The following is a 25,854-nucleotide window of genomic DNA, read 5'->3' as shown; positions in this document are numbered from 1 at the left end:
CTGGCTTTAGGGACAAATATAGCTGGGTATCATCAGCATAGCAATGGAAGTTCACTCCGTGTCTTTGGATAATGTCACCTTACCATAGCATATATAATGAAAACAGCAAGAGACCTAGAATGGAGCTCTATGGAACACCACAGACAACTTCTGATAATGCTGATTTGATCTCCCCAATAGAGACAAACTGAAACCTATCAGAAAGATAAGACTTGAACCAAGATAGGACAAGGCAAGACAGTCCTACTGTGCTTTCAAGACGATTCAGTTGGATGGCATGGTCAACAGTATCAAAGGCAGCACTTAGCTGACGGATACCCAGCTGAGTCTTTAAACATTTTTTGCCTCTTATATCTCCTCTGTTTTTAAGAATGGTGACAGATATTGTCTCATCTTCTAGTATCCCACAATCTATGAATGCAGTGCTCATATCACTTCTGTTAAAATCAAATAAGGATCCTTCACTGTGTTCAAGTTATTGTCCATTGTCGCTCCTAAATACAGATTAAAAAAATTATCAGTAAAGCATTGGCAAATAGACTAGAATCAGTTATCTCTTCTTTAATCCACCCAGACCAAAATTGGTTTATTAAAGGTAGACATTCATCTGATAATATGCGAGCTGGCATAGAAGGAATAGAGAGACATTTATTAAATAGATAAAAATGTTATACAATTCTCCTGTAGCCTCCGTCATCACTAACAGACTCACATCTCAACCATTTAAACTATTTAGAGGATATGTCATTATATGTCATTTTAGTAAAATCTCAGGATACTCCATCAATTGGTCCAAATCTGAATTTCAACCCGTGAAGAAGTTTGACTGGGATGCTTTAAAAGATCTACCTTTTAAATGGTCAAAAATGGGTTTTAAATACTTAGGAATTCAGATATCACCAAATTTGAACAGTCCCTTAACCTTAACTTTACACCTATCCTGAATACAATCAGAGAAGACCTTGAAAGGTGTAACAGTCTCCCATTATCTTTAATGGGATGCATAGCCACAGTTCAAATGAATGTATTACCCAGAATTAATTACCTATTCTCCATGACTCCTGTTTACCCAACATCACACTGGTTTTCTACACTAGACAAATAGTTAATAGATTCTTTTGGAAAAATAAGAAGCCTTGAATTAAATTAACAACGCTTCAAAAGGACAACAATTTCGGGGGGTTAGTAGCACCAAACTTCTATTATTTTCTGGCTACACAAATGTAATACATTATGAAGTGAATTGATCCGATACAAAGACAGCACCACTCATGGTTAGATACAGAACAATCTGAATGTGGGGAACTCTGTATTAGAGATTTTCCACACGTGAACCATTATAAAAACATAGCTGCTTTAATAATATGGGAATCTCTGCAACTTTAAGTGCTTGGTGGAGGGCTAACACAATCTGGAAACATGATCTCATGCCCTGTAAGCTCTCCCCCATTTGGTCCAATTCTGATTTTGTAATTAATAAACCATTTCTGTTCCAATTATGAAAACAAAAAGGTATCACCCAATTATACCATATATTTAAAAATAACTCACTATTAACGTTTGATAAACTAAAAGAGAAATTTGATCTCCCTGGGCACTTCTTTTTTCAATATGTACAGTTAAGGGATCCTTTAAAAAGCACTAATTAAATCCTCTAAACTGCACCCCTCTCCTTTACTAGAAAAATTGGAAACAATTTCAAATACAAAAAATGCCCTCTCCAAAATATACAGACTTTTAACTTCCCAGTTTTTCTGTTCCATTCGTACAGAAAAACTGGCCTTAATATCAGTAGTGACACTTTTTTTCCCCTAATTGGGGATCTTTCATTCCTAGACACCTGTCAGGTATTCCAAACTTATACTCCTTTCATTTGTAATTGCAAAAAAGAAAATACTATTAAACTGGAAAGATAGAAATACATTATCATTGACACAGTGGCTTAATGCAATGACAGAACATGCTGCTTTAGAAAGACTTACTGCATCACTCCAAAACCGTAATGAAGTCTTTGATGACATATGGAACCCCTTTCTTAGCCTGTTGGAAGCATAAGTGAATTAATGGCACTACAATCCTACCACCATTGGGTTCTGAATTTGAATACTTATATTTCTCTAATCAATTTTTTAAAATGTATATATACAGTGCTCACCCTTTATAACGCTATAGTGGGGAGCCATAGTTACAAGACCGTGCTATTTGTGTTCCACCTTATAACGAGTATAAAAGCACTCTAGTATTATCTTTTCCATTTTTTTTTTGCCTTGTAAGTGATGGAGTCATCCATTTGCATCACATTGTTCAAACCTCAATAGAGGAATAAGGAAATATAATTATTTACATTTCTTTTGCTATTATAGTTAATCACTTCAACTCCAGATGTAAAAATGAAACCCCTTCCCAGGTACCAGATTTTGAAAATAATAATAATAATAATGATAATAATAATAATAATAATAATAATAATAATGCTAATATTTTCAAATGTGTAATTGCTATAAAATGTTAACATATGATGAATAAAACACAAATAAATGACCGAAACTGTTTTTTTTAATTAACCCTTTATGCTCCTGTGTACTACATACCCATGTTAAATATAGAGATAAAAACTTTTTTTTTTTAAATTTTATTTTAATTTTTTTGTTTTTACAATGAAAACAAAAACACTGTTAATAACACTAATAACAATAATAATCAGTAAACAGTAATTATCAAATAAAAATCAAACAACATAAAAACGTGTGCCATTATCGACTTGCTCTGTGCCATTTATTGAAATGTTCAATACAACAGAACACGGGGTTGCCTTTGCAACCACTGCACATTTTTCTTGTGTCCTTTCTTTTATTTTCATTTTCCTAGCAGACCCTGCACTTTTTTTGCGGTCTCTGCTTCCCTTGTGTTGGAGGGATAGTCACAAATGCGTGTACAGGGGTACTTTGCGCAGGCATTGTGATGGATCTGGCTGCCGCAGACGCCTGCTTAATTGCCTTGTACCCAGTACTGTGTTTTGATAGAATTTCATCACAGCACTGTAAAAGGTAATCCAGGAACGGAATCTTACCCTCCTCCGCTGAAAGCCGATACAGCACTCTACTGTTCAGCATCATCCAGGATATGAACTGGATGCCTAGTTTTTTTAACCAGGCAAGACTTTTTCTGCTAGGATCATATGGCTCTGATCACAGTCCTGATCGCAGGCATCCACGGCTCCCATCAGTTCATTGTACTTTTCAATATGGAATGGCTTTTTTAAAAATACTGTTGCTCCTCCAGTGACAACATGGATCTTTTCTACAAAGCCAGCTGTGTACTTTGTAGTCAGTACATTCACATCCCCTTGTCATGCCACCTCACCAACAATAAATCAGAGTTTCTAACAAAACATGCCTGTCCTTTGTCCAGTTTTTCTTCAGTTACTTCCTTTGGTGATCCTCTGTTGGTTTGAATAGATCCAGTGATGTGTGTATTTTGTGTAAGCAAAAATAATGCTAGCCTTGTAGTCATGTACCAATTATCAACAATAAGATGACGCCCTTTCATGTACCAATTATCAGCAATAAGATGACGCCCTTTGTTCAGTACATGATCAGCCAAACAAACCACAATCCTTTCAGATAAACTGAGATCACTTGCTTCTGGATAATGCGAGACATCATATTTATCCTTGACGATTTAAATTTGAAAATTCAAGGTGTAAAGTCTTCCTTTCCACAAAACAAGTACCTCATCAATGGCTATATTCTGTCCCGGGTCAACTGAACTTGATGTCTCTGAGCCTGGTAAGAAACGGCTCCAGTCTTGTAAGAGGGCGGTCTGTGCGTACATTTATATTAGAGAATCGTAAAAACTTCATGATGCTGAGAAAGCGGTTTCTGCTCATCACCTCTTTGCAAAAGACAGAGAGGCCTTGCATCAGCAGGTATTGTGACCAGTATGCAGACATCCGGCAGCTTGTTTATGCCCATCAGAAACATAAGCGCAAAACACCTTGGATTCCATGTCCTGCCATTTCAAACCAAACACCTTCCTGTTTGCAGCTGGCTTACCTGTAAAGTAGCTGCATGCTCTTTTGTTTGTACAGTCACAAAGGTAAGTGATTAGCTTTTCTGGAACAAAAGCCAAAAAGCACTCCAATGGAGAACCCAAACTCTTCCACAGCGGGGTGCACATCTGTGTAAACATGTGCAAAATCAAATCATGGAGGACTGGCATCATGGTAGGGATCAGTAATAAACACCCAGTCCCCTGCTGTTCTTGACTCCATGTCCTCTTCATCATCATCGCTGAGTGATAAATCAGCATCACTGTCGCTGGTATCGAAATCCTCCGAACCAACTTCAAAATCTTCATCACTCCTGTTGTCACTCTCCACATACTTTTGCCATGTTTAGCTTTCGCTAAAAACTATATAAACTACAACTAAACAAGTAAAACTGATAATAAAACAAAAAATAATAATATATATATACTTCCCGCAATATATCTCAGTCTTCTAAACGCCCACAGGTAGATTGGAATCAATTGGATACAAATGTCACCTGACCCTCCCCCGACTTTCATTGCACATTCCACAGTACTAGCACTGCCTTAGAGAATGAAACCTGAAATGCAAGACTGAGAAACCGATCATGGAATAGAATGGGAAATTAACGTACGCACGTACGGCATGGTACTACAAGTGGGTTTTCATTTGACATACATGCGTACGTCATGGTGTTGAAGTGGTTAAGCTTATATGATTTAGTTATCAAGCCTATACAACATAACTAATATGATATATTTGCAAGGCTGAATAAATGGATAATAGTCTATTCCTATTGTGATATGCCCCATCTTGTTATTTTTTGATGCTATTATTGTCACTTTCCCTTCCCTCCCCTTATAATAATATATTGTACTGTAGCATTTCTTGTTTACCTGTACTATTTGTAATCATTTTTAAAATAATAAAGAAGTATGAAAAAAGGCAGCACTTAGATCTAGAAGAATTAATACTGATGGAAAGCCCGAGTCAGAGTTTATCAGCAGATCATTCACAACTCTGACAAGGGCCATCTCGGTGCTATGTACAGCACGAAAACCATACTGAAACTTCTCGAATATGCCATTAAGAGTTAGATTTTTTTGTAATTGAATTGCAACAACTCTCCCTAGAACCTTATCTAAGAATGGTAGGTTGGAGATTGGCTTATAGTTATTGAGGACTTTAGGGTCCAAATTGTGTTTCTTAAGCATAGGCTTTACCCTTAAGGGAGCTATACCAGAAAGCGAACCATTTATAATTAAAAAAAATGTGCGTATTAATAACATCAAGAACATCTCTTAATAGTTTTGTAGGAATAGGATCAAGAGAGCATTTAGTAGCTCTCATATGTCAAACTAGCTCTGTCAGTTCCTGTAAGGTAATCAAAGAAAAAGCTCCCATAGCAGCCTTAATAGGTGTAGTTGGTAAAATTGTGCTGGAGTCCTCCTTAATGGAAGGTGTCTGTGGAATTTCATTTCTGATGTCTAGTGTTTTATTTTTAAAGAAATGTAAGAAGTCATTGCAGCTGTGAGAGGAGCCAATGTCAAGGGTAGGACTGTTAGGGGAAGGATTAATTAATTTATCAAGGGTAACAAAATAAAAACTTGGACTATTTTTTATTTGTTTCAATTAAATTAGAATAATATGATGATCTAGCTAACGCCAGAGCCTTCCTATATTTAACCAGGTGGCCCTTCCATGCGATGTAATGAATATGCAATTTAGATTCCCACCATCTCCTATTTTACGACCCTCATATTTCATTTTACGAGTTGTACCAGAGCTTTTTTTAAAAGACACTCTCTGAGTTTTGATTGGCACAACAGTATCTAAGATACCAGTCAAGGTGGTGCTGTAGGTATTAACCAGCTCATCTACTGATGAGCTCAAGACATTAGAAATGTTAACAGCAGTTGAATAATTCATTACCAGGGATTTAAATGTACGGTTCACAGTCTTAGACACTGCCACTCCCCAAAAGCATATATTTGAAAGGACATCAATACTCCCATAGAGCACTTAATTAAAAATAAGAATATTAATTTAAATAATATTATTTATTTGTCAAATAAAAAATAAAAAATAAACATTTTTTAATACTATTTATAGTACAAAAAAAATGATTGTAAAAGTAAACAAAAGGACCCCACTGAGCTGACTAACAATGTGCTTGTGCCAGTCAATGTATATATAGTAGTCATACGTATGAATGCAACTGATACCAGGATTTATTTTTTCCAGTTTAGGGGTATGTTGCCATGGTAACATATAATATAGAATAATGCATTGGTTAGTGAGTGATATGAGAATTGAATGTACATCCGAGGGGTTTATGCAAGCATCCCACCCGGAGGGTGGTCATTTAATTCTCATTTATCACACACTAACCCATGCAGTGTTTTTTTATAATCTCTGGTGAGCATTTTTTTTCCTGCCAGAGTTCTAAACATCTGTGTTCCTTGTTTTGGGGGCTACTCTACTTAGTTTATGTCAGGGAGTTATTAGACAGAGGGTGAACTGCATAAAGAATTTTATTTAAAATATTAACAATTTTGATAACTTGAACAAAATATTAAATAAGGTTTGCATTATGTGAGACACTACAGAGAAACCCGCAATTGCAATGGTCTGTACTAAGAGTTATAACGCGACTGTAACCAAGGTGAACAGTTTAAACTTGTAACTTAAAAAAGCAAGTTTCCTGTGTGTTTCAAGGTGTTGTGGAGCTGAATTTTTCTTCTGTGTCGAATGCCAGTTCTTTTTTTTTTTTTTTTTTTTGCGGTCAGGTTTCCGTGGCAATTTTTTTTTTTCAAGAAGGCTGAAAAACATGTTAGGGAGCGTGTTAATATGACGCTCTTTAACATTTTTTATATACAATTATCTTGTCATTTTTATGTTCACTAGTTTGTTCCGAGGGTGTTTGTGTTTGCTAACATGTCTGTGTACCTTTTTGTGAGAAGTGGCTTACCTTCAGTCAGAATCAGAGTGTACTACAAAGGATCTTTATCTGTGGATATGAGATTTTTCGGGTGGCCGATTTATAGATGTTTACGGTGACTCCCTGTGACAGAGATCGAATGAATCCAAGTCAACAATCTCCCTCCCGACCTGTGAGGGCGCTGTGTAACAGGAACAGTGTGCCCCGGACTGGATGGTTGGGCAGTTCATTCCACGGTCAGTTGGAAGCCGGCCATCCAGGAAGGGGGCAGAGTCACCATACCAGAAGTCATTGCCCTAGTACGGTAGGCGATGTGTCAGTCATGGATGGAACAAAGAAGACTACGTGGTGATCTGATTCAAACATTCAAAATCCTAAAAGGTATAGACAATGTCAACCCAGGGGACTTCTTTGACTTGAAAAAAGAAAAAAGGACCAGGGGTCAAATGGAGATTAGATAAAGGGGCATTCAGAACAGAAAATAGGAGGCACTTTTTTACACAGAGAATTGTGAGGGTCTGGAACCAACTCCCCAGTAATGTTGTTGAAGCTGACACCCTGGGATCCTTCAAGAAGCTGCTTGATGAGATTCTAGGATCAATAAGCTACTAACAACCAAACGAGCAAGATGGGCTGAATGGCCTCCTCTCGTTTGTAAACTTTCTTATGTTCTTATGTTCTTATGATTGGAGGAGACGTGATTGAACTAGCTATCGGAGGGGATGTGACTAAGGGTATTTTAGGGGACATGACGCCGTAATCTGTTCCTTTGATGTGGTTACTGAAAGGACCTGTTTAGGAAATGGACGTAATTAATTATCTTGAGTGTTTCGTTTGTTTGATGTGCTAACTGTTTGTCATTTTTTTTTGTTAGGCGGCTAAGCACTAGCCAGGAGCTGTCACTACAAGCCAGCACTAAATCCGGACTACACTACACTACTGTTCCACAAACTGTTTGTCTTTCACCACACCTGCACAAGAGCACTCACTATCGGGAGAAGTGACCGTGTCTGTGCTGTGTGTTAATTAGTACTGTCTTATTGTTTCGGGACTGATCCCCTTGTTTTGCACGGAGCGATACACAATTCTGTGCATCGCCCGTGTTTATTATTTAAGTGTTGTTGACACGCAAGTCAGCCAAATAAAGGAGCTGTTTTATTGAACTTCCACTGTCTTGTGTGTGTTATTTCTGAGCACTGCACCACCTACACCTCTTAGCCACTTTGCCACACGTGGTGTCAGAAACAGGATTATGGACGTCACAGCACTGTCCTTGTTGCTGGAAGCACTGGACCATAGATGAGAGGAGATGGAGAGAAAGAGAGAGGAGAGGTACGCGGCGCTGATCGAGAGGATCAGCATCATAAACGCACCCCCGCAACCAACAGGACCCGTGATGGCACCACCCAAAGCGCGGGTGCAGAAAATGAGAACAGAGGATGACCCAGAGGGATACCTGGTCACTTTTGAACGGCTGGCTGCTGCCGCGTTATGGCCTCGGGAAAACTGGGCTAGCCAACTGAGCTTCTGCTTGATTGGGGAAGCCCAAGCAGCCTACCAGGCCATGACCAATGAAGAGGCCAGCCAGTACAACCTGTTCAAACAGGTCATCCGCCGGTGTCTGAACATCATGGGGGAAACTCATCGGGTGTGTTTCAGGGAGTACCTGCGGACACCGGAGACCCACCCCAGGATGGTTGCCCAGCGGTTGTGCGAACACATGGTGCATTGGCTGTGCCCCTGCGAGAAAACGGGGGTACAGATGGGCAAAGCCATTGCATTGGAGCAATTTTGCCATGTGGTCGGCGTCGAGGTCCAAGTCTGGATATGGCGCCACAACCCAGCCACCTTGGAAGAGATCTAAATGGCGAAGGACTTCGAGGACTCCCTGATCACCTCTCCGATCAGCCTACGGACCCCTCCCTCACCACCGAGCAGCAGGGGACTGGCTCCACCTCCACCATCACCCCTCATCACACTGGAATCCAGACCTCCCAGATCACCAACCCCAATGGGCAGCCCAACCTCTCTACAATGATGGCTGGCCCCCCAGTGGGGGTAGATTCAATGCCCCTGACCCACTGCCTTATCAGCAGCGGGACAGATATGTAATCCCAGGGCCTTCTGCCCCTCCTGTCTATTCCAGGTGCCATCCCACAGGACACACTGGCCGGCTGTGCTCCCCAGCAATAAAGTGCAACGTGGCGGCATGTTATTTGGCATCGGAAGCAGGTAAGAGATGTGGAAATGGTCAGGAGGAGCCTAGTATTATTGATGTGGTTGTCGGTAAAGTGAGTACCCATTAGTGGACTCAGGGTGTCGGCAGACCTTAATTCGGACAGCTCTTAGGCGATGTGTCATGGCAGCCATAAGGCAAGGTGGCGATCTCCTGTATCCATGGAGACATGGCAACATACCCCACACTAAAAACATACATATCGGTAGGACCATTACATCACCACCTCATAGTGGGGGTGGTGGAAAGGCTGCCGCACCCTGTAATTCTGGGCTGGGACTGGCCAAACTTCAAACAATTAATTAAAAAGGCAGTCCCGACCGCACACGTAACTGTGGCAGACACAGCAGGGGAAACGATTGGTGAAATCTTCCCCCTACAAACTGACTTGTTTTCTTCCCTTTTTTGTCCTAGAAAAACAAAGAAAGAGAGACGGATCGAAAAATGGGAAGGTGCATCAATGAGACAAGGCTGGGGCTTGGTGGGAGAGAGCTCGGATGCCACTCAAAGGGAGTAAGTACGCAGTGTGACAGAAAGGGCGAGGTTACTTGGCCATCCAGGGCAGATGTTACTCCGGCCCCTCTTAATATACCGGACATGTGGGACCGAAGCGTGAACCTAGTGTGGGGCCAAAGCAACGACCCCACACTGGTGCATGCTTGGGGACAGGTCTGGTCTATTGAAGATAAGGATGTTGAAGGCGCTGGGGCACTAGTATATCCGCACTTCATTATCATGGGGCAATTACTATATAGGGTAAACCCTGCCATGAGCACAGGACAGCCTGTAACACAATTGATGGTTCCCCCGTCTTGTCTGCCTGAGGTCATGAGGTTGGCGCATGATATCCCTTTTGCGGGGCACCTCGGAGCTCATAAAACTGCAATTAATTGAAGCCCTGGCAGGCAAAGGAGGCCTTATTTATAGCCCCAGGCAAGGTAGAGGATGATTGTGGACCCTGTATAGAGGCCCCTAGCATTCAGAACTTTCTGATAGGTGAACAATTACTTCCAGATCAGCAGAGAGATCTGCATAAGTTAATTGAGCAGTTCAAGGATGTTTTTTTTGCTTAGCAGAACTAACCTTGTTGAATATGATATTATCACTCCCCCAGGTACCATGGTTCGAGAGAGACCTTACCGGATCCTGGAAAGTCGGCGAAGTGGTGTTAGCAAAGAGGTGCGAGCAGTGCTCTAACTTGGGGTGATGGAGCCTTCCAGGAGCAAGTGGTGCAGTCCAATTGTGATAATCGCCAAAAAGGACGGCACCAACCGCTTCTGCGTTGATTTCCATAAGGTAAACGCTATTGCCAAGTTCGATGCATACCCCATGTCTCGGGTCAACAAGCTTCTCGACAGACTGGGGACGGCAAAGTTCATCTCGACCTTGGACTTGACAAAGGGATACTGGCAGATCTCCTTAACCCGCAGATCACGTGAGAAAACTGCATTTTCTACCCCTGACGGTCTGTTTCATTTCATAACCATGCTGTTTGGGCTACATGGTGCGCCCACTGCCTTTCAGAGACTAATGGACCAGGTCTTATGCCCACAACATGAGTATGCAATAGCTGATGTGGTTATCTACAGCTCCACCTGGCGAGCGCATCTGGCTATGCTTGCAGCCATCCTGCAGTCTCTGAGGGTAGCGCGGCTGACAGCCAACTTGGGTAAATGTGCATTTGCCAAAATAGAAACACAATATTTAGGATTTATTATGGGACATGGGCAGGTGAAACACGTCACCACCAAAGTCCAGGCTTTGATGGATGCGGCAATCCCAAAAATCAAGTCCCAGGTGAGGTCTCTCTTGGGGTTGGCCGGTTATTAATTTATGCCCGAGTATGCCACAGTGGTCAACCCTCTAGTGAACCTCACTAAAAAGAGCACACCAAATTCAATTAGATGGACAGGAGAATGTCAGGGGGCATTTGATATCATTAAGCAAAAACTCTACTAAGCTCCTACCCTTATCACAGCAGATTTTGATAAGGAATTCATCCTCCACACCAATGCTTCGAATGTTGGTCTGGGGGCAGTCTTGTCCCAGCAGGTTGACAGAGTAGAACACCCCATCCTCTATATAAGTAAAACGATGCTCCCCCGGGAGAGTAACTACTCTGTCATAGAGAAGGAATGTCTGGCCATTAAATGGGCCACTCAGACCTTACACTACTACCTATTAGGACATTCATTCAATCTCATCACTGACCACTCCCCACTCACATGGTTAAGCACAATGAAGGATAGCAACACCCGGATAACTCGTGGTATCTGGCGCTGCAACCCTTCATGTATTTTATGACACATCGTGCAGGGAAAGATCATCAAAATGCAGATTACTTTTCCCGGGAGGGGGGGTGTAATGGGTAAAGTAGATTCAGCCGAGTGTTCCTTCGGCTCCACTCTGAGCGGTGGGATATGTGACAGAGCGAATTAATCTGAGTCAACAATCTCCCTCCCTGTGAGGGCGCTGTGTAACAGGAAGTGTGCCCCGTACTGGATGGTTGGGCAGTTCAATCCAGGGTCAGTCGGAAGCCGGCCATCCAGGAAGGGGGTAGAGTCATCGTACCAGAAGTCATTGCCTTAGTACGGCAAGCGATGTGTCAGTCATGGATTGGAGGAGACGTGACGCCGTAATTTGTTTCTTTGATGTGGTTACTAAAAGGACCCATTTAGGAAACGGACATGATTAATTATCGTGAGTGTTTCGTGTTTTGTTTGTTTGATGTGCTAACTGTTTGTCATTTGTCTTTGTTAGATGGCTAAGCACTAGCCGGGAGCTGTCGCTACAAGCCAGCACTAAATCCGGACTACACTACACCACTGTTGCACGAACTGTTTGTCTTTCACCACACCTGCACAAGAGCACTTACTATCAGGAGAAGTGACCGTGTCTGTGTTGTATGTTAATTATTAGTGTCTTATTGTTTCGGGACTGAAACCCTTGTTTTGCACAGAGCGATACACATTGTTGTGTAGCACCTGTGCTTATTATTTGGTGTTGTTGACACCCAACCCAGCCAAATAAAGGAGCTGTTTTATTGAACTTCCACTGTATTGTGTGTGTTATTCCTGAGCACTGCACCAACTACACCTGTGCATGGCAAGCCACTTTGCCACACTCCCTCATGGAAAATGCAGTTCGGCCCGAAGATTGGATGATGAAAGCCTGTAGCCGGAGTAGTTTCAGGTTTCTATTCAATTGACCTGATTTGGTTCTGAAGGGGTTTCAATTTCAAGTACACACTGGAGAATTGTGGAGATGTGTTGCTGTTTGACAGTTTGACAGCTTGCACTGGGGTAGCGCTGTGTTACTGGTATTCATGAGCATGTGTTTCCCATATCACACGGCTGGATGAAATTTCAACTGGATGAACCCATTGAAAAAATTGTTCACCAGTTTTTTTTTATTTTATTATTTTTATGTTTATTAAATCTGGAGTCAACACCAGTTCCAGCCAAGGGGGGTCAATAAGGTATTTTGGGGCCCCCAGAGATGGCCATTTAGGAATATAAAATGGCAGGGTTTGACTAATTTATAGTTTTAAAAAACTTGAAGACTATGCAATCTTCTGCTTTATTCAAGTTTAATTTCCCTGTCAGACTTATAATAAAAAGACCAACATTGATATACAGGGTGATTAGAAAGTAAGTTTACCACATCAACGCACCATATCTCACGTGGTAAACTTACTTTCGAATCACCCTGTAATAATACAAGGCATGAGAAACAATACTATTGCTTTTAGTAAAACAATCTAAAAAAACTCTACTGTGACTGCTCAACAACTACCAATACGTACACACAATAATTAAAACCAACATACTAAAACTATTGTGGATTGACTAAGCACAAGGTTTTAATTCAGTTCAGACAGTTGAAGGTACCTTATGTCAAAAAATATTTTACTGGCATTAATACAATAACTCAAAAAATACATTTAATTACAGCGTGTTCACCCCTCCAAACTGAAAAATACTCTATGTCTAACAATATATTTTAATATGATATATTATGCTGTGAAACAGATACGTACTTTGAAATGATAACTGTAGGCCCAGGCAGTTGACAGGTCTTCCCACAGTTGAACAGTTTACCGGGATGCTGCTTTCTAGAACACGGAATGGGGTCCTTGGTAAAAACCTTCCTATTCTTAACGACTGAGCCATAGCTTTCCAGGAATTTGTTAGGTGATTCATTATTAATTATTCTACTTTAAATCATTTCTGTGACATCACCCATTGATCATTCGATTGATTAATTCTACAAATCTTCTACTTGAAAGTGAAAGGGTGGCTTTGAAGAGAAGGGGAGTGCTGGACAGATATATTATTGATTAACAAATCCACAGTTTATGCTACGAATCCACAGAAAACTGTTGATTTGTCAATGAAACCACAGTCAGAACAATTCAACAGAAAAGCAAATAGCATTTTATTACACAACAATCATTTCAACAATTAGTTAATTATAGTATTACACGTTCTAAACATAACACTTAGAAAAGGGCTTGCAATGTCATTGTCATTGTTTGCTAAAAGTAATACAATTATACATTAACAATGTAAAAAAAATATATATGTCATAATTACAAATTGTGGCAAAGCTTCTTTATTTACAGTATAAATCTGAACACAGTTCTGGGTTCCTAACACTGTCTTTGATGGATAAATCACTCTCGACAACAAAGGATGGGTTTAAACAGGACGGTATATTTATTTGTTCCGCGGTGTTCCCTTTCCATTGGAAATGCAGCTTCTTTTAACAAACAATACAAAACAAAACAAAAAACCTAGCTCCTGCTTTGGAGCACCAAGTAAATTTAACAGGATCCCTGACTTTCAGTCAGACCGCAAATCCAGCTTACTGACTTTAAATATATTATTCTCTAGTAATGCCAGGCTTGTTTGGAGTTGACTTAGTAGATGACTAAAAACTATGCTGTGGTTTAGATAAAAAAATTGTTTATTAAGAATAGAATGGCTTTTTATAGCACTGTACTTTTTTATTGATTCTAAGTATGAAAATGCATGGAAGATAAAACATACTGCTTTAGGGTAAAATGTTTAGAAATGTTTCATGGAACTTATACATAATGACTGTAAAAACATTATGTATTTTGTAGGTTTTATTTACCCACAAAATTAATCAAACATTGGGAGAAAAAAAACACATAACAGTGTGATGTTATTTCCAGCTTTTCAAAATGGTGGGGTAGTACTGTGCTTACTAATTCTGGTAACAAAACAAATATTACACAATTTAGCTTCCAAATTCTTTTAACATTTTTTGTTTTACCGGTTAAGACCATTTTAAACCAGAATAAGTCAGAATGTTATGTTTTTTTTTTATAAATTTGAATGCAGTTAACAAAACAAGAATTTGAAATAGGTATCGGGATGTATGTTTATTGTAATATATATATATATATATATATATATGTATATATATATATATATATATGTATATATATATATATATATATATATATATATATATATATATATATATATATATATATATATATATGTATGTATAGGGTAGTGCTGCGTGCACAACTCGTAATAGACGTCATCATTATATGCTACAGCCCGATCAAATGATAAGGGTGATGAATTGAGGTACTAAAACTACGTTTATTTCATAACAGTAACCGGGTAAATGAAGCATGATGTAAATTACGAGTTGTGCACGCTGTGTGAGCGCCCTGTGAGAGCTACGCTGAGCGAGCCTTCATTCTGCAGCAATATACTCTTAGCGGGAAGGCTTCCTGCGACAGTTCGTATCTGGTTTGTTGTTGCTACACACACTTCTTACATTTTCTGCAACGTCCAAAATGATCCTCAGTGTCTGCTGCCAGCTTGGAAAAATATGTTTATTCATTTTAAAACTGTGTTGGTGAAAAGGAAGTTTTTTATGTTTAAGTTGGATATATAAAGTTAATTTCTTCTGATGCATTTATTTTTCCCCGATTCCTTCATTTGGCCTGGCATTGTTTCACGCGAGTAAATGCATTTTACTAGTGTCACAAGCTGCGACTATAATGTTGTGTTTTATTGATGTTAGTACTGTTAATATTACATTACTGTTCAAGTTGTTTATGTATACCGATTTTTACTAGTTTATATTGTGGAACATGGATGTAGAGTTGTTTTAACCGATGTTTACCTGTTTCGTCCTGAAATTATTCTATTTTTTTTTTAATGCCGAAAACCCGGAAGCCCAAAATACAATTACATGAAAGACAAAAAAAAATCAGTTCTCAGTTTTTGTGCATTATATTTTGCTATTTCATGGATTGATGTTGTTCTGTGAAAATGTGTTACTGTACATTAACAAAACAGAAATACTTTTAAAATGACCAAATGCCCATTGGGGGTATTTTATTTTTAAATTCTATTGATTTGTGTATGTATTACTATGCAGGACAGCTACTATAAGAGTGTTACCTTTATTGAAAAATGTGCAGGGATCAATCTACCGATTAATCAACTGATGCCCATAAATTAACCGATCATTTTAATGGAATGACAGCCCTAATATATATATATATATATATATATATATTTTTCCCCCACGGACCTGCACTAAGAATCAGTCTTACTTTATGGAGCTCACTGCAGGAGATACTAACACCCCTCCACTGCAGCCCCCTTATCGCCCCCCCCACGCATAGAGTTGTTAGAGTTGTGTAAATTCCTGTGAAAACTTACGCTGCACTGCAGCCACTTTACATTGAGAATGAGAAGAGGACTTGTCCTGTAAAAACCTCTTAAGCAAAAACTAGCTACCCTTATTTAATTTGAAATACACATTTTGGAGTCTTTAGAATTTAAATCTACCTGAAGATAACTATTTTATATTTGAAAGGATCAACCTGGAAAAATCACAGCGGGTTCAATTGAATCTGCTACCTTAACCTAAACACTAGGCTGTCATTGGACGTTCTGTGGAGAACAATTTAGGAAAAGCATTAAAGATCAAAGACAAGTAACTGGTAATCCTTACGTGGATAGAGGTGATTTCACTTTAGCTTTTTGGGAGAATGTACAAGGAATCGTTAATCGTTCTTGTACTGTGGTGCATAATCCACCGCTTTCAACACCTCCAAATTTGTCTGCAAGACTAGAGCATATTTTTACGTGAGCACTATGGCAACTTGAAATGCATCATAGGATCTGTAGCACTAAAATACAGTACAGCGGCACTAATCTGAATGCAAGTAAATACAGTTTCCAATATCCTTTACAGTCAGCTGTTCGAACTAGTTTTAGGGGTTTAGTTCTATTCACATTTGTCTTCTCTGGAAGGGCTCCAAAATAATTTGCACTAACAGGAATTGTTGTTAAGTGAATTTGTAATATTATAAGTCATTTACAATAAGCGACTTCTAAATTTGGCTGAGACCTTATGTGTTTATGTGTGTGTGTGTGTGTGTGTGTGTGTGAGTGAGAGAGAGAGGTTACTTATAACATGGAGCTTAAATCTGTATTTCAGGCTACAGTTGTAAATATTTTGTTGGTAAGCAGATAGAACAGAAGCCATTTTTAAATTAAATGAGGTACCAAATAAGAAGTCTGGGTTCATTCTTAAAATGTAAACAGGCTAAACATATTATTACTAGGACTGATGAATTACTTACGTGATGGTATCAATCATATCCAATCCCATTTCCACACAGCAGTGAGCATGATCAGTTTTTGGTTGGGTCAGTCCAGAAACACAGTAATAGCAATCCCCAAGGATCTTGATTCTCCTGCAGTGATTTTCCTGTGACAAATTAAAGGATGACATGCTTTCATTTTCTGATTTATACTCTGTTACTACTGCTCCTGAGTAGTTAATAAGTTCAATACATCTCCTGTTTCGAAAGAGTGGCAACCTAGGAATTACAGTTATTAGCAGGGGTAACATTTCTACTGTTATTTTAGTTTATTCTTTTTATTTTGTACTTCAGGAATAAGCAGATATTTCAACGATAATGCTATAGTTGCTACTACAGTAGTTCAAACTCACTACAGTGGTCTTGCTGCAGTCGGACCATGTCACCTACAGCAAAGGTACAGTATTAGGCTGCAGAAGTTTATATACAGTCGCAGACATAAGTATTTGGGCAGTTAAAAAAAAAAAAAATCAGCTTTATAATAAAACAATAAATAACATGCATAAAATGAAAAATAACATGCAAAAACTAATTTCATAATTTCTGGAAGAAGAATAGTTCGACTAGACCAGCAAAATCCTCGGATTACTACAAATGATTTGTCACAAGAATTGAGAGAAGATATTCATGAGCGAACAATTCAATGATACCTTAACAAGATGAATGTCCATGGTAGGGTTGCCACCCATTCTGGTTATGCCTGGATTGTTCTCTTTTTGAGGCAGCTATCCTGGGAAATCTGTAAGACTTCCTGGGACATTAAATGTCAAAGTATATGATTGATTTATTTATTTATTTATTTATTTATTTTTGTACGAAATGACTCTGGTGTCCTGGTTTTTTGTAAGTCAGAGGTGGGAACCCTAGTCCATGGGCGAAAACTAAGATGCAAACCTTTGTTAAAAGCAATACATAAAAGAAAGCGATTGGAGTTTTCCATTGAATACTTGAAGAAGCCTGATGATTTCTTCAACCAAATTGACAAATCCAAAATACAACTTTTTTCACCTAGAAAGCAACAATATGTTTGGAGGAAGAGAAGAATTTAAAGAAAAGTTCATCATGCCCTGTGTTAAACATGGTGGAGGTTGTGTGATGGTATGGGCTTGTTTTTTCTTTCTCAGTTACTGGCGACCTTTGTATTGTAGAAGGATCAATGAATGCTGCAAAATCTCAAGACATTTTGCACTCTCATTTGTTACCCAGTGCAAGAAGGCTTATTGGACGGGAGTTTGTATTGCAGCGGGATAATGACCATAAGTATTCCGTGAAGTCTACAAAGGGATTTCTGAAAAAAAAAAGAAGATTACAGTTATGGATTGGCTATCTCAGTCCCCAGACTTGAATCCCATCAAGATGTTGTGGATTGACTTGGAGGCAGCTGTTGCAAAAAGGAAACCAAAGTCGACTGCAGAAATGAAAGCTGTATGTGTTGAAGAATGGGCAAAAATATCTCTGGTAAGATTCCAGGAACTGGTTCAAAAGTACAAAAAAAGACTGCAAGCTGTAAAGGAAGCAAAGGGTGGGCACACAAAATACTAATGTAAGGGTGCCCAAATACTTTTGTCAAAATATGAAATTTGTTTTTGCATGTTGTTTTTCATTTTATGCATGTTATGTAATAATTTGTTGTTTTATTATAATGCTGAATCTCTACTTTAATGTATATCTTTCAATAGAACAAATATAAATTATAGAAAATAATTTCTTTGTGGTTTTTCTCATTTTTTTAAAACGGCCCAAATACTTTTGTTTGCAACTATATATTGCTGTATTTGAAATATTTGCATAACCTGAATTAAATAACAATTTTCTCATCACTGGAAAATGACAAAGTAATGGCATTAATACCCATAATAATTAATTTTGGGCATTAATAATAAAAGCATTGTTGAAAATCAACACAGGCAGCAATTAAACTCATCAGGGTTTTTCTTTTCCCCCCAGAAATGTGTTAACTATAAAAAAGAACTTTCTATTCAATAATAAATAGTGGGTAAATCCTTTCCCATTTATTGCATTCAAACAGTATTTCCTGCTACATGGTTCCTGAAACTTCTTTGAAAGTGAGTTCAAACCTGAATTGCTTTTGAATAACAATATAACAGCTATCAGTTTTGACATGAACTTGTTTTTGCCAACCATCAATCTAAAACAATCTATTGTAAATTGCTACTTATTTAAACCCGTAGATCTGATGTACGATATTTTTAGTTTCCAAAACCCAGGAGGAATATAAAGTATCCAACTACTCTAATCTCAACAGAGGCCCATTACCATTACCCTGTACTGTGCTGAGAAACAAAGCTTTTATTTTAGTATTAAACACAGCAAACCTAATCTTGTTGAAAAGCAGTATGTTATTTTTTCTGACCCTCTCACTGAAGTTACTGCACTTAAGAGAACCCATATGGGGTGAACACGTGTAAAAAGGCAAATGTGATTTGTACTGGGAGGCTTCTCAGATTGGCAATTATTATTTCAATTTATTGGCTTTAATGGGTGTCCATATCACAAACAAACCAAAAAACACCACAGAAGCCTGCAACGCAAGTAAGATTTTGTGATGGTCTGAACACAATTCCCTGCAGGCAGATAACAAAAAAAAAATAGTATCACAGTTGGTGTTAATTTGGAATATTAGTCTTGCTTAGATCTGGGTAGGCAACTTGGAGTGCCATTTTAGTGTTTAGATATGTACAGAAACATAAGTAGATTAACAGACAAGCAATTGGAATTGTTGTGTGGTACCATCGTTTTTGTATAGTCACATGGTTATTCAGCTATTATACAAACTTGGCAGTTGCAACTACTGTGACTCTCGATTGATTAAATACTTACAGCCTATTTTCATTTTAATAATTAAAGGTTGGAACAAAGACCTGGATTGAAGATCCATGTTTTCCTACCCATGAGCTAGATCAGGGGTAGGTAACCTTGGCTCTTCCAATGCATTCCACTGCAGGGCTTTGTTCCAACCAGACTCTTAATTATTGAATTGACCGTTGGAGGTCAATATAGGTGTTTTGCAGACGCATCAGTGTCTTTTATTTTTTATTTCCCTTACTGAATATTATGCGTGACAGCCTTGATTGGCTCCCAGGCAGCCCTGTACCTTTTTTTAGATAAACTGGGAAGCAGGGGCATATCCAGCAGAGAAGGCCATATTCCCACATAATTTAATTGCCAAAAACGCTATGCTTTGTCCCAAATGTTATGTTGTGTTGGCAAAAAGCCGCAAGTGAAATCTATACCAAAGAGCCATGCAGCAACATTAAATAGTGCGTGGCGTATGTATTGTGTAACATAAGGGTCTCCAATCCTGGACCTGGAGAGCTGTTGTCCCTCCCGGTTTTTGTTCCAACTGTACCCTCATTTACTTACTTGGACCAATTAAGCTTCTAATAAGCACTTAATTGGTCCAATTATGTAATTTAGGCTACAGTTGGAACAAAAACCAGGAGGGACACCAGCCCTCCAGGACCAGGATTGGAGACCCCTGGTGTAACACATGAGTTAGTTCTTCTGAAACTTCAAAAACACTAAATCACAGTTTCAAAGGCAAAACCATAAATATGTTTAGTAGACAAAAATGTAATTAAATGCATGGGTTAGAATCACTGTGTACTTATTAAACTTTGTTGTGAATTTAAACAATGGGACTAAATTCAGCCTTTAAGCCTTTTAATATTTCATGAATATACTCTAGTGCAGTGGTTCCCAACCCTGGTCCTGGGAACGCAGCGTGTCTGCTGGTTTTCACTCCAACTAAGCTCTCAATTGCTTAACTAGACCCTTAATTGAACTTATAATTTTTAATTGTTTTCAGCTCTTAAACAGTTGCAGATTTCAAGTTAGCGATAACATTTTCTAAGTGAAACATGAAATGCCTGGAGGTGGTAGACTAACATCGCACTACAGTCAGCACTCGGATATACGACACTCAGATACACGTCAGTCGTGTTTTACCATCCTTGTATTAAGAAACAAATCAATACACATTATATATGTGTAACAAATTAATGCACTTACCCGTCAACCATGATTTTTGACTCCATCACCAGTTTTCTGATGCAAAACCCATCTCTTCAATGTTACAATCTATTTAATTATCAGTCACAGCCTGCGTTTTATTTTTTTTTCTCGTATGTGCAAACCAGTCTGTCTTTATTGCACATTAGATACTGTGATGTATTTTTTTTTTAAATCTGTGATCTTTAGTTGCTTTTGTGCATTTTCATTTGCAAGTGAACTATGACATTATGGCCTTATCGAGCACTACATTCTGCATTTTTGAATACGGACTTTGAATACTGTTTTAATTCTGGAAACAGTGTTGTTGTTTTTTTGTATCTTTTGCTAAATTGCATTGCCTTTTACCTTTTACGCAGTTCTGTACATGGGTAACATTTTGCTGTTCAGAATTTTCCATACTGCTACAATACGTACCGGATTTTAAAGTATGTACAATATTACAGCATGTGTCCACATTCGTCTCTTTTGCCAAGTGATATTTTCAGAATCATATTGTTGTGAATTATAGTACTTCTTCTGTTGAAAATATAGTACTGTACAAACAAAACCAACTACAGTACATCTAAATGTAAGCCTACTTATTTTAAAACACAGTACTTTCAGGTATGTATTTTTGACATTGTATCTTTTCTGTGTTGAAATGGGCCAAAATGAAATAATCAGATATGCGTCACACTCTTTTAACCGTCACTGAAGTGAAGATTTTATAGGGTTGGGTATGTGTGCTGATTGTAATTGTCAATATGTGTCAAATTCCAGGAACAAATGAAGAATCATTGTCATACTGAGATAAAAATACCCTTACTGCTCTTCTGTAATCACATTAGAAATGTATTGTTAAGAAATGCTTATCACACAACAGCAAAACACATAACACAAGGGCCAATGAAATGCAGTATATATATATATATATATATATATATATATATATATATATATATATATATATATATATATATATATATCAAAACATTTTTATGTGTTTGTACATTTATTTACTAATGAAAATTACAAATATATTACATATTCGAGATATATAAACCTCCAGATTGTTACTGATGAAACCAATGAAATATCAGCCACAAGCTGAACTCTCTGTGCAGCTCAATCAATAAAGTCTTTGCTTGTGGTTTCTAAGAACTTGGAATGGAATCCCACTGTTGGAATGTATTCAGTGCAATAGTGCTTCTATTATAATAGTAGTGATGACAGCATTTCTTTGAAAACTGAATTGGTTTGGACTCAGGAGTTAAGAATCGTACATCTTTTACCAGACACAACTTGAAGTTCCTATTAAATTGAAGCTATTGATACTGATGGTCACTTTTCTGAGTGAAAAGGGGTAACCATAAAATCAAACACATTAATTAAGCGATAGTCCCTGTCAATGAATGCTCTACCGCAGTGGTGGCCAATACACACACTTGCCCATGCACTACGGCTACGCAATGTGTAAGAGAACGTAAATAAATAATTATTTGTATGATTTTAACCGAGGCCCGTGCCTCGGGTGCCTCATAGCTGGCTACGGCCTTGCAAGCATATCAGCATTTTCAACTTTAAGAAAGGATGAACGAAAAGAAAGTTCTAAAAGCTGTATTTTGTGGCAATTTGTCCAATAAAAATCACCCCATTAAAGCAACAATTAACATTTTAATTTATTAAAATTAAAGAAGCATCTTAGGCAAGTAGACAAATGTGTCCTGTGACAGGGTACACCCCGCCCCTGTATTATTATTTGTAGATTTGTATGTTTTGTATTGTTATTATTGTTATTGTATTTGTAGGCGGGTGGATGAAGCCGTCCGTCCTAATCATTATTGTGTTTATGAGCGGGCGGTCGAGCACCGTCCGTCTTTTATTATTTACTGTTTGAGACCGGCGAGAGAGCCGGTCTTGTAATATGTAGTCGTGGGGATGGGGTTAAAACCCCTTCCCTAGAATGCTCGTGGGAATGTGGCTGGAGCCTTAATAAGGTAATTTATTAATAGGTAATTAAGGCTCCAGCCACGAATATAAAAGACCCACTCTCGGCTCAGAGGGGGTTGGATGTTTGGAAGGAGAAACGGGTGCGAGAGAGACGGAGGAGAAAAACAAAACAAAACTAAACAAAACTAAACTAAAAGTAAGAACTGGATTAACTTACATGTATAAGGATCAGTGAAGGCAGTTGCTCAGCCTGACCTTAGCATTCTTTTGCGTTCGAGACTTTGTAATTTTGTTTGACCATTTGTTTTGCTCTGTGAGCAGTGTTTTTGTTAAACCTTTTATTTGTATTATTTAATTAAACGGCGCGCAGTGTCTTTTTGCCCTGCAGTACTGCCTGTGTTTTTCTTTCCTGCTTCTGGCCTGACGCCACCAAAAACAAAACATGGTGGCATAAAAAAGCACAATTGCCTAGTTTAGTTTAGTGTGAACTTTTCCATGCTTTGGTTTTGACCATCTTCCCAACTCAGGCTCAAAAGATGTTACAGCACAACAAAGCTGAGCTCAAGAATTTGATCAGAAAGCTTTCTGCACTTTTTCAGACCTGTTATACTTTTTTTAGTATTTACTGTCCAATAGATGTAAACTAAGTTTAAAAATACAGCAAATCACAATGAAAAAGCCAGTACTTGCACCAATTGATTTTAAATTTGATTCACAGGTGATGCAGTGACGTTCCAGCGGGCATCTACTGTGTGTTAATGCCTGCTATAGCTGGAAGCTGATTGGCTGATGATAGTGAATCGTTTTCTAATAGTACATTGTGGCAGGGCAGAAGCCCTGCTGCTGTAAATAGTGTGTGTGTGGGAATATAAGGTTGGCAGGGATGGGGTTAAATTTGCCCCTGCCAGCAATCACAGGTGTGGCCATTCCCCAATTAGGTAAGTGATGCTAATTGGGGAGTGGCCACATGTATAAAAGGAAGCAAAATCCTTTGTTTGCTGAAGGATTTGGGGTTTGTGCTGTGATTTTTGCATTGTTTTGGAACATTGTAGTGAAGGCTAATGCCCAGCCTACACATAGTTATTATTTTGTTTAAACCTTCTATTTTGGCGCTCGTGCCGTGTTTCTTTTGTGTTTGGTTTATTTTTGTTAATAAAGGTGCACGCCGGCACTTAAACAGCAGCTTTCTGTTTCTGGGTCTCTTTCCTCCTGGTAACAGCTTGGGTTGTGATGCTACCCTGTCACATACATAGTTTAAAAAACAATTAGACAAGAGACTTTTCTTTAAGTCATCATTGCTCTAAAATGTTCTTTACTATGACTTACTGTATTAGGATTCTTGTGTGAGACTGTGCTACAGTACTTATTATTTTCTAATAATAAATACAAGTTCATGTAAGATTCATGTAACCTCTTAGGGTTACAATTTTGTAAAACACTGGTGTATGATCAGGTGGTTAAGATACCACAGGCTAAGCTTTGTCATTGAGTTTCTCAGACAATGAATATCACAACTAATACATGTTTGTTAATCTTGTACTGTCCAGGCAGATTACTACACTGACATAGTAATTGACATAATTACTGGTATATAAAGATTACTGTGAATGTCACAACGATGTGGGAATCTAAAAGGGCATCACTGATAAGCTTAATTCCTTGCACTGACGCACAATTCAGTTTTACACTTAAATATAATTTATTGGTGATTGTTTTAACATGCCATCCATTGTATTTAGATTTCTGTATACTCAGATTGTCGATAGTTACATTCGTATCTATTCTCCACTGCTAGTGATGCGTTCTAAAAGTATTTATTCATGACAACTGTCAAAGTTATGTTCAAACTGGTGTTCATAATGGATGTCAGTTAGATTTTGATTTTATAACATTCAAAATGCATGGAAGATAAATATGCAAATTAGATTGCTTGAATGTTAAATTCATGATTTATAATGGAATTATTATTATAAAATGCATCCAAAAATGACATGGAAATCAGAAAACTCTGAACAAAGAATGTTCAAGATCTATTATTAAGTTGTTGGTACAGTCTATAATAAGGCACAGTAATGTAGAAATATAAGCTGCATAAAAAGGCACAAGCAATGATGTTTTAGAATAGTATTTGGCAAACCTAATTTATTAGTCTGACTCTATGGCCAGGCTTCCATTTCAGTCTCACAGGTGTTTGGAAGTACAGCAGTAAGCATGTGTTTTTGATGACTACCGCATGCACTTGTGGGTTTAGCAGGTCAACTGAAGGCTCAATGGTGCTAAGACCTATGTCTACTTTCAAAATACTTAGTTCTTCAAGTTCTGTGTTACACCGTGTGATTCATCACCATTGTAGACCTTCACATTGGATTTTTAGTAAGCAGCTCTAGGCCTACATATATCAATCAACATTAATGCTAGAAAGAACTCAGAAGCTCAGCTGAACGAAGCTCAAGCTACCAGCATGCCAACATTGAGTTAAAAAAATGCAATACACAATGCAGTATTAAGGCTTAAATATGTCAATTAGACACAATAAACATAATTATTCATACAAAAGGCCACAGGTAGAGTCCACTGAAATTTAAAAGTTCAGAACAAAATTAGTTGGGTAGAGTAACTTGCATTCAAATATTGTTGTAGCAGACAGTGCAGTCAAATCAGGTTACTGCTGGATGTAATATACACTGTTAAAACTTGTTTGAGAAAGTTTCAAGTTAATATTTTTTTCTCTTCCCCCCCATCCTCTGGTCAAAGTAGACAAATGCAGCTTTGTGAAGCTGAGTCGTAAAAAATCATGTCCTGAGAAGGCTAAAACCAGCTCTGAAGAGGGCCATGCTCTCTGCTCTGCTTGGTAAACTCTAACCAGGAAACGGGACGATTGCAAGGATCCACGGCGGGCCCTGTCGCAAACTGCTTGGAACCAGCTCACACAGAAAGGAACTGAAGAGAAACTGAGACCTGCATAATTCTAACCAAGGTTGTTTAAATGAACTTAAATAACTTTTCAAGTGCACTTG

The 25,854-nt window shown here is 38.3% G+C and overlaps 1 protein-coding gene across 2 annotated transcripts in view; it reads right to left on the bottom strand.

Annotated features, from left to right (window-relative positions):
* The window catches only part of LOC117399269 (adenylate cyclase type 1-like), a 185,216-nt gene that overhangs the window by 102,964 nt on the left and 56,398 nt on the right, over nucleotides 1–25,854 (bottom strand). For both annotated transcript variants that reach the window (XM_033998358.3, XM_059022542.1), the window contains exon 5: nucleotides 16,853–16,980. In XM_033998358.3, the coding sequence (XP_033854249.1) occupies nucleotides 16,853–16,980 (128 nt within the window). The remainder of the gene's footprint in view (nucleotides 1–16,852; nucleotides 16,981–25,854) is intronic.

The sequence above is a fragment of the Acipenser ruthenus genome, chromosome 4, assembly GCF_902713425.1.
Source record: "Acipenser ruthenus chromosome 4, fAciRut3.2 maternal haplotype, whole genome shotgun sequence".
Lineage (NCBI taxonomy): Eukaryota > Metazoa > Chordata > Actinopteri > Acipenseriformes > Acipenseridae > Acipenser > Acipenser ruthenus.
Note: the sequence above shows the minus strand (reverse complement) of the source record. Positions and strands in the feature narration are given on the sequence as shown.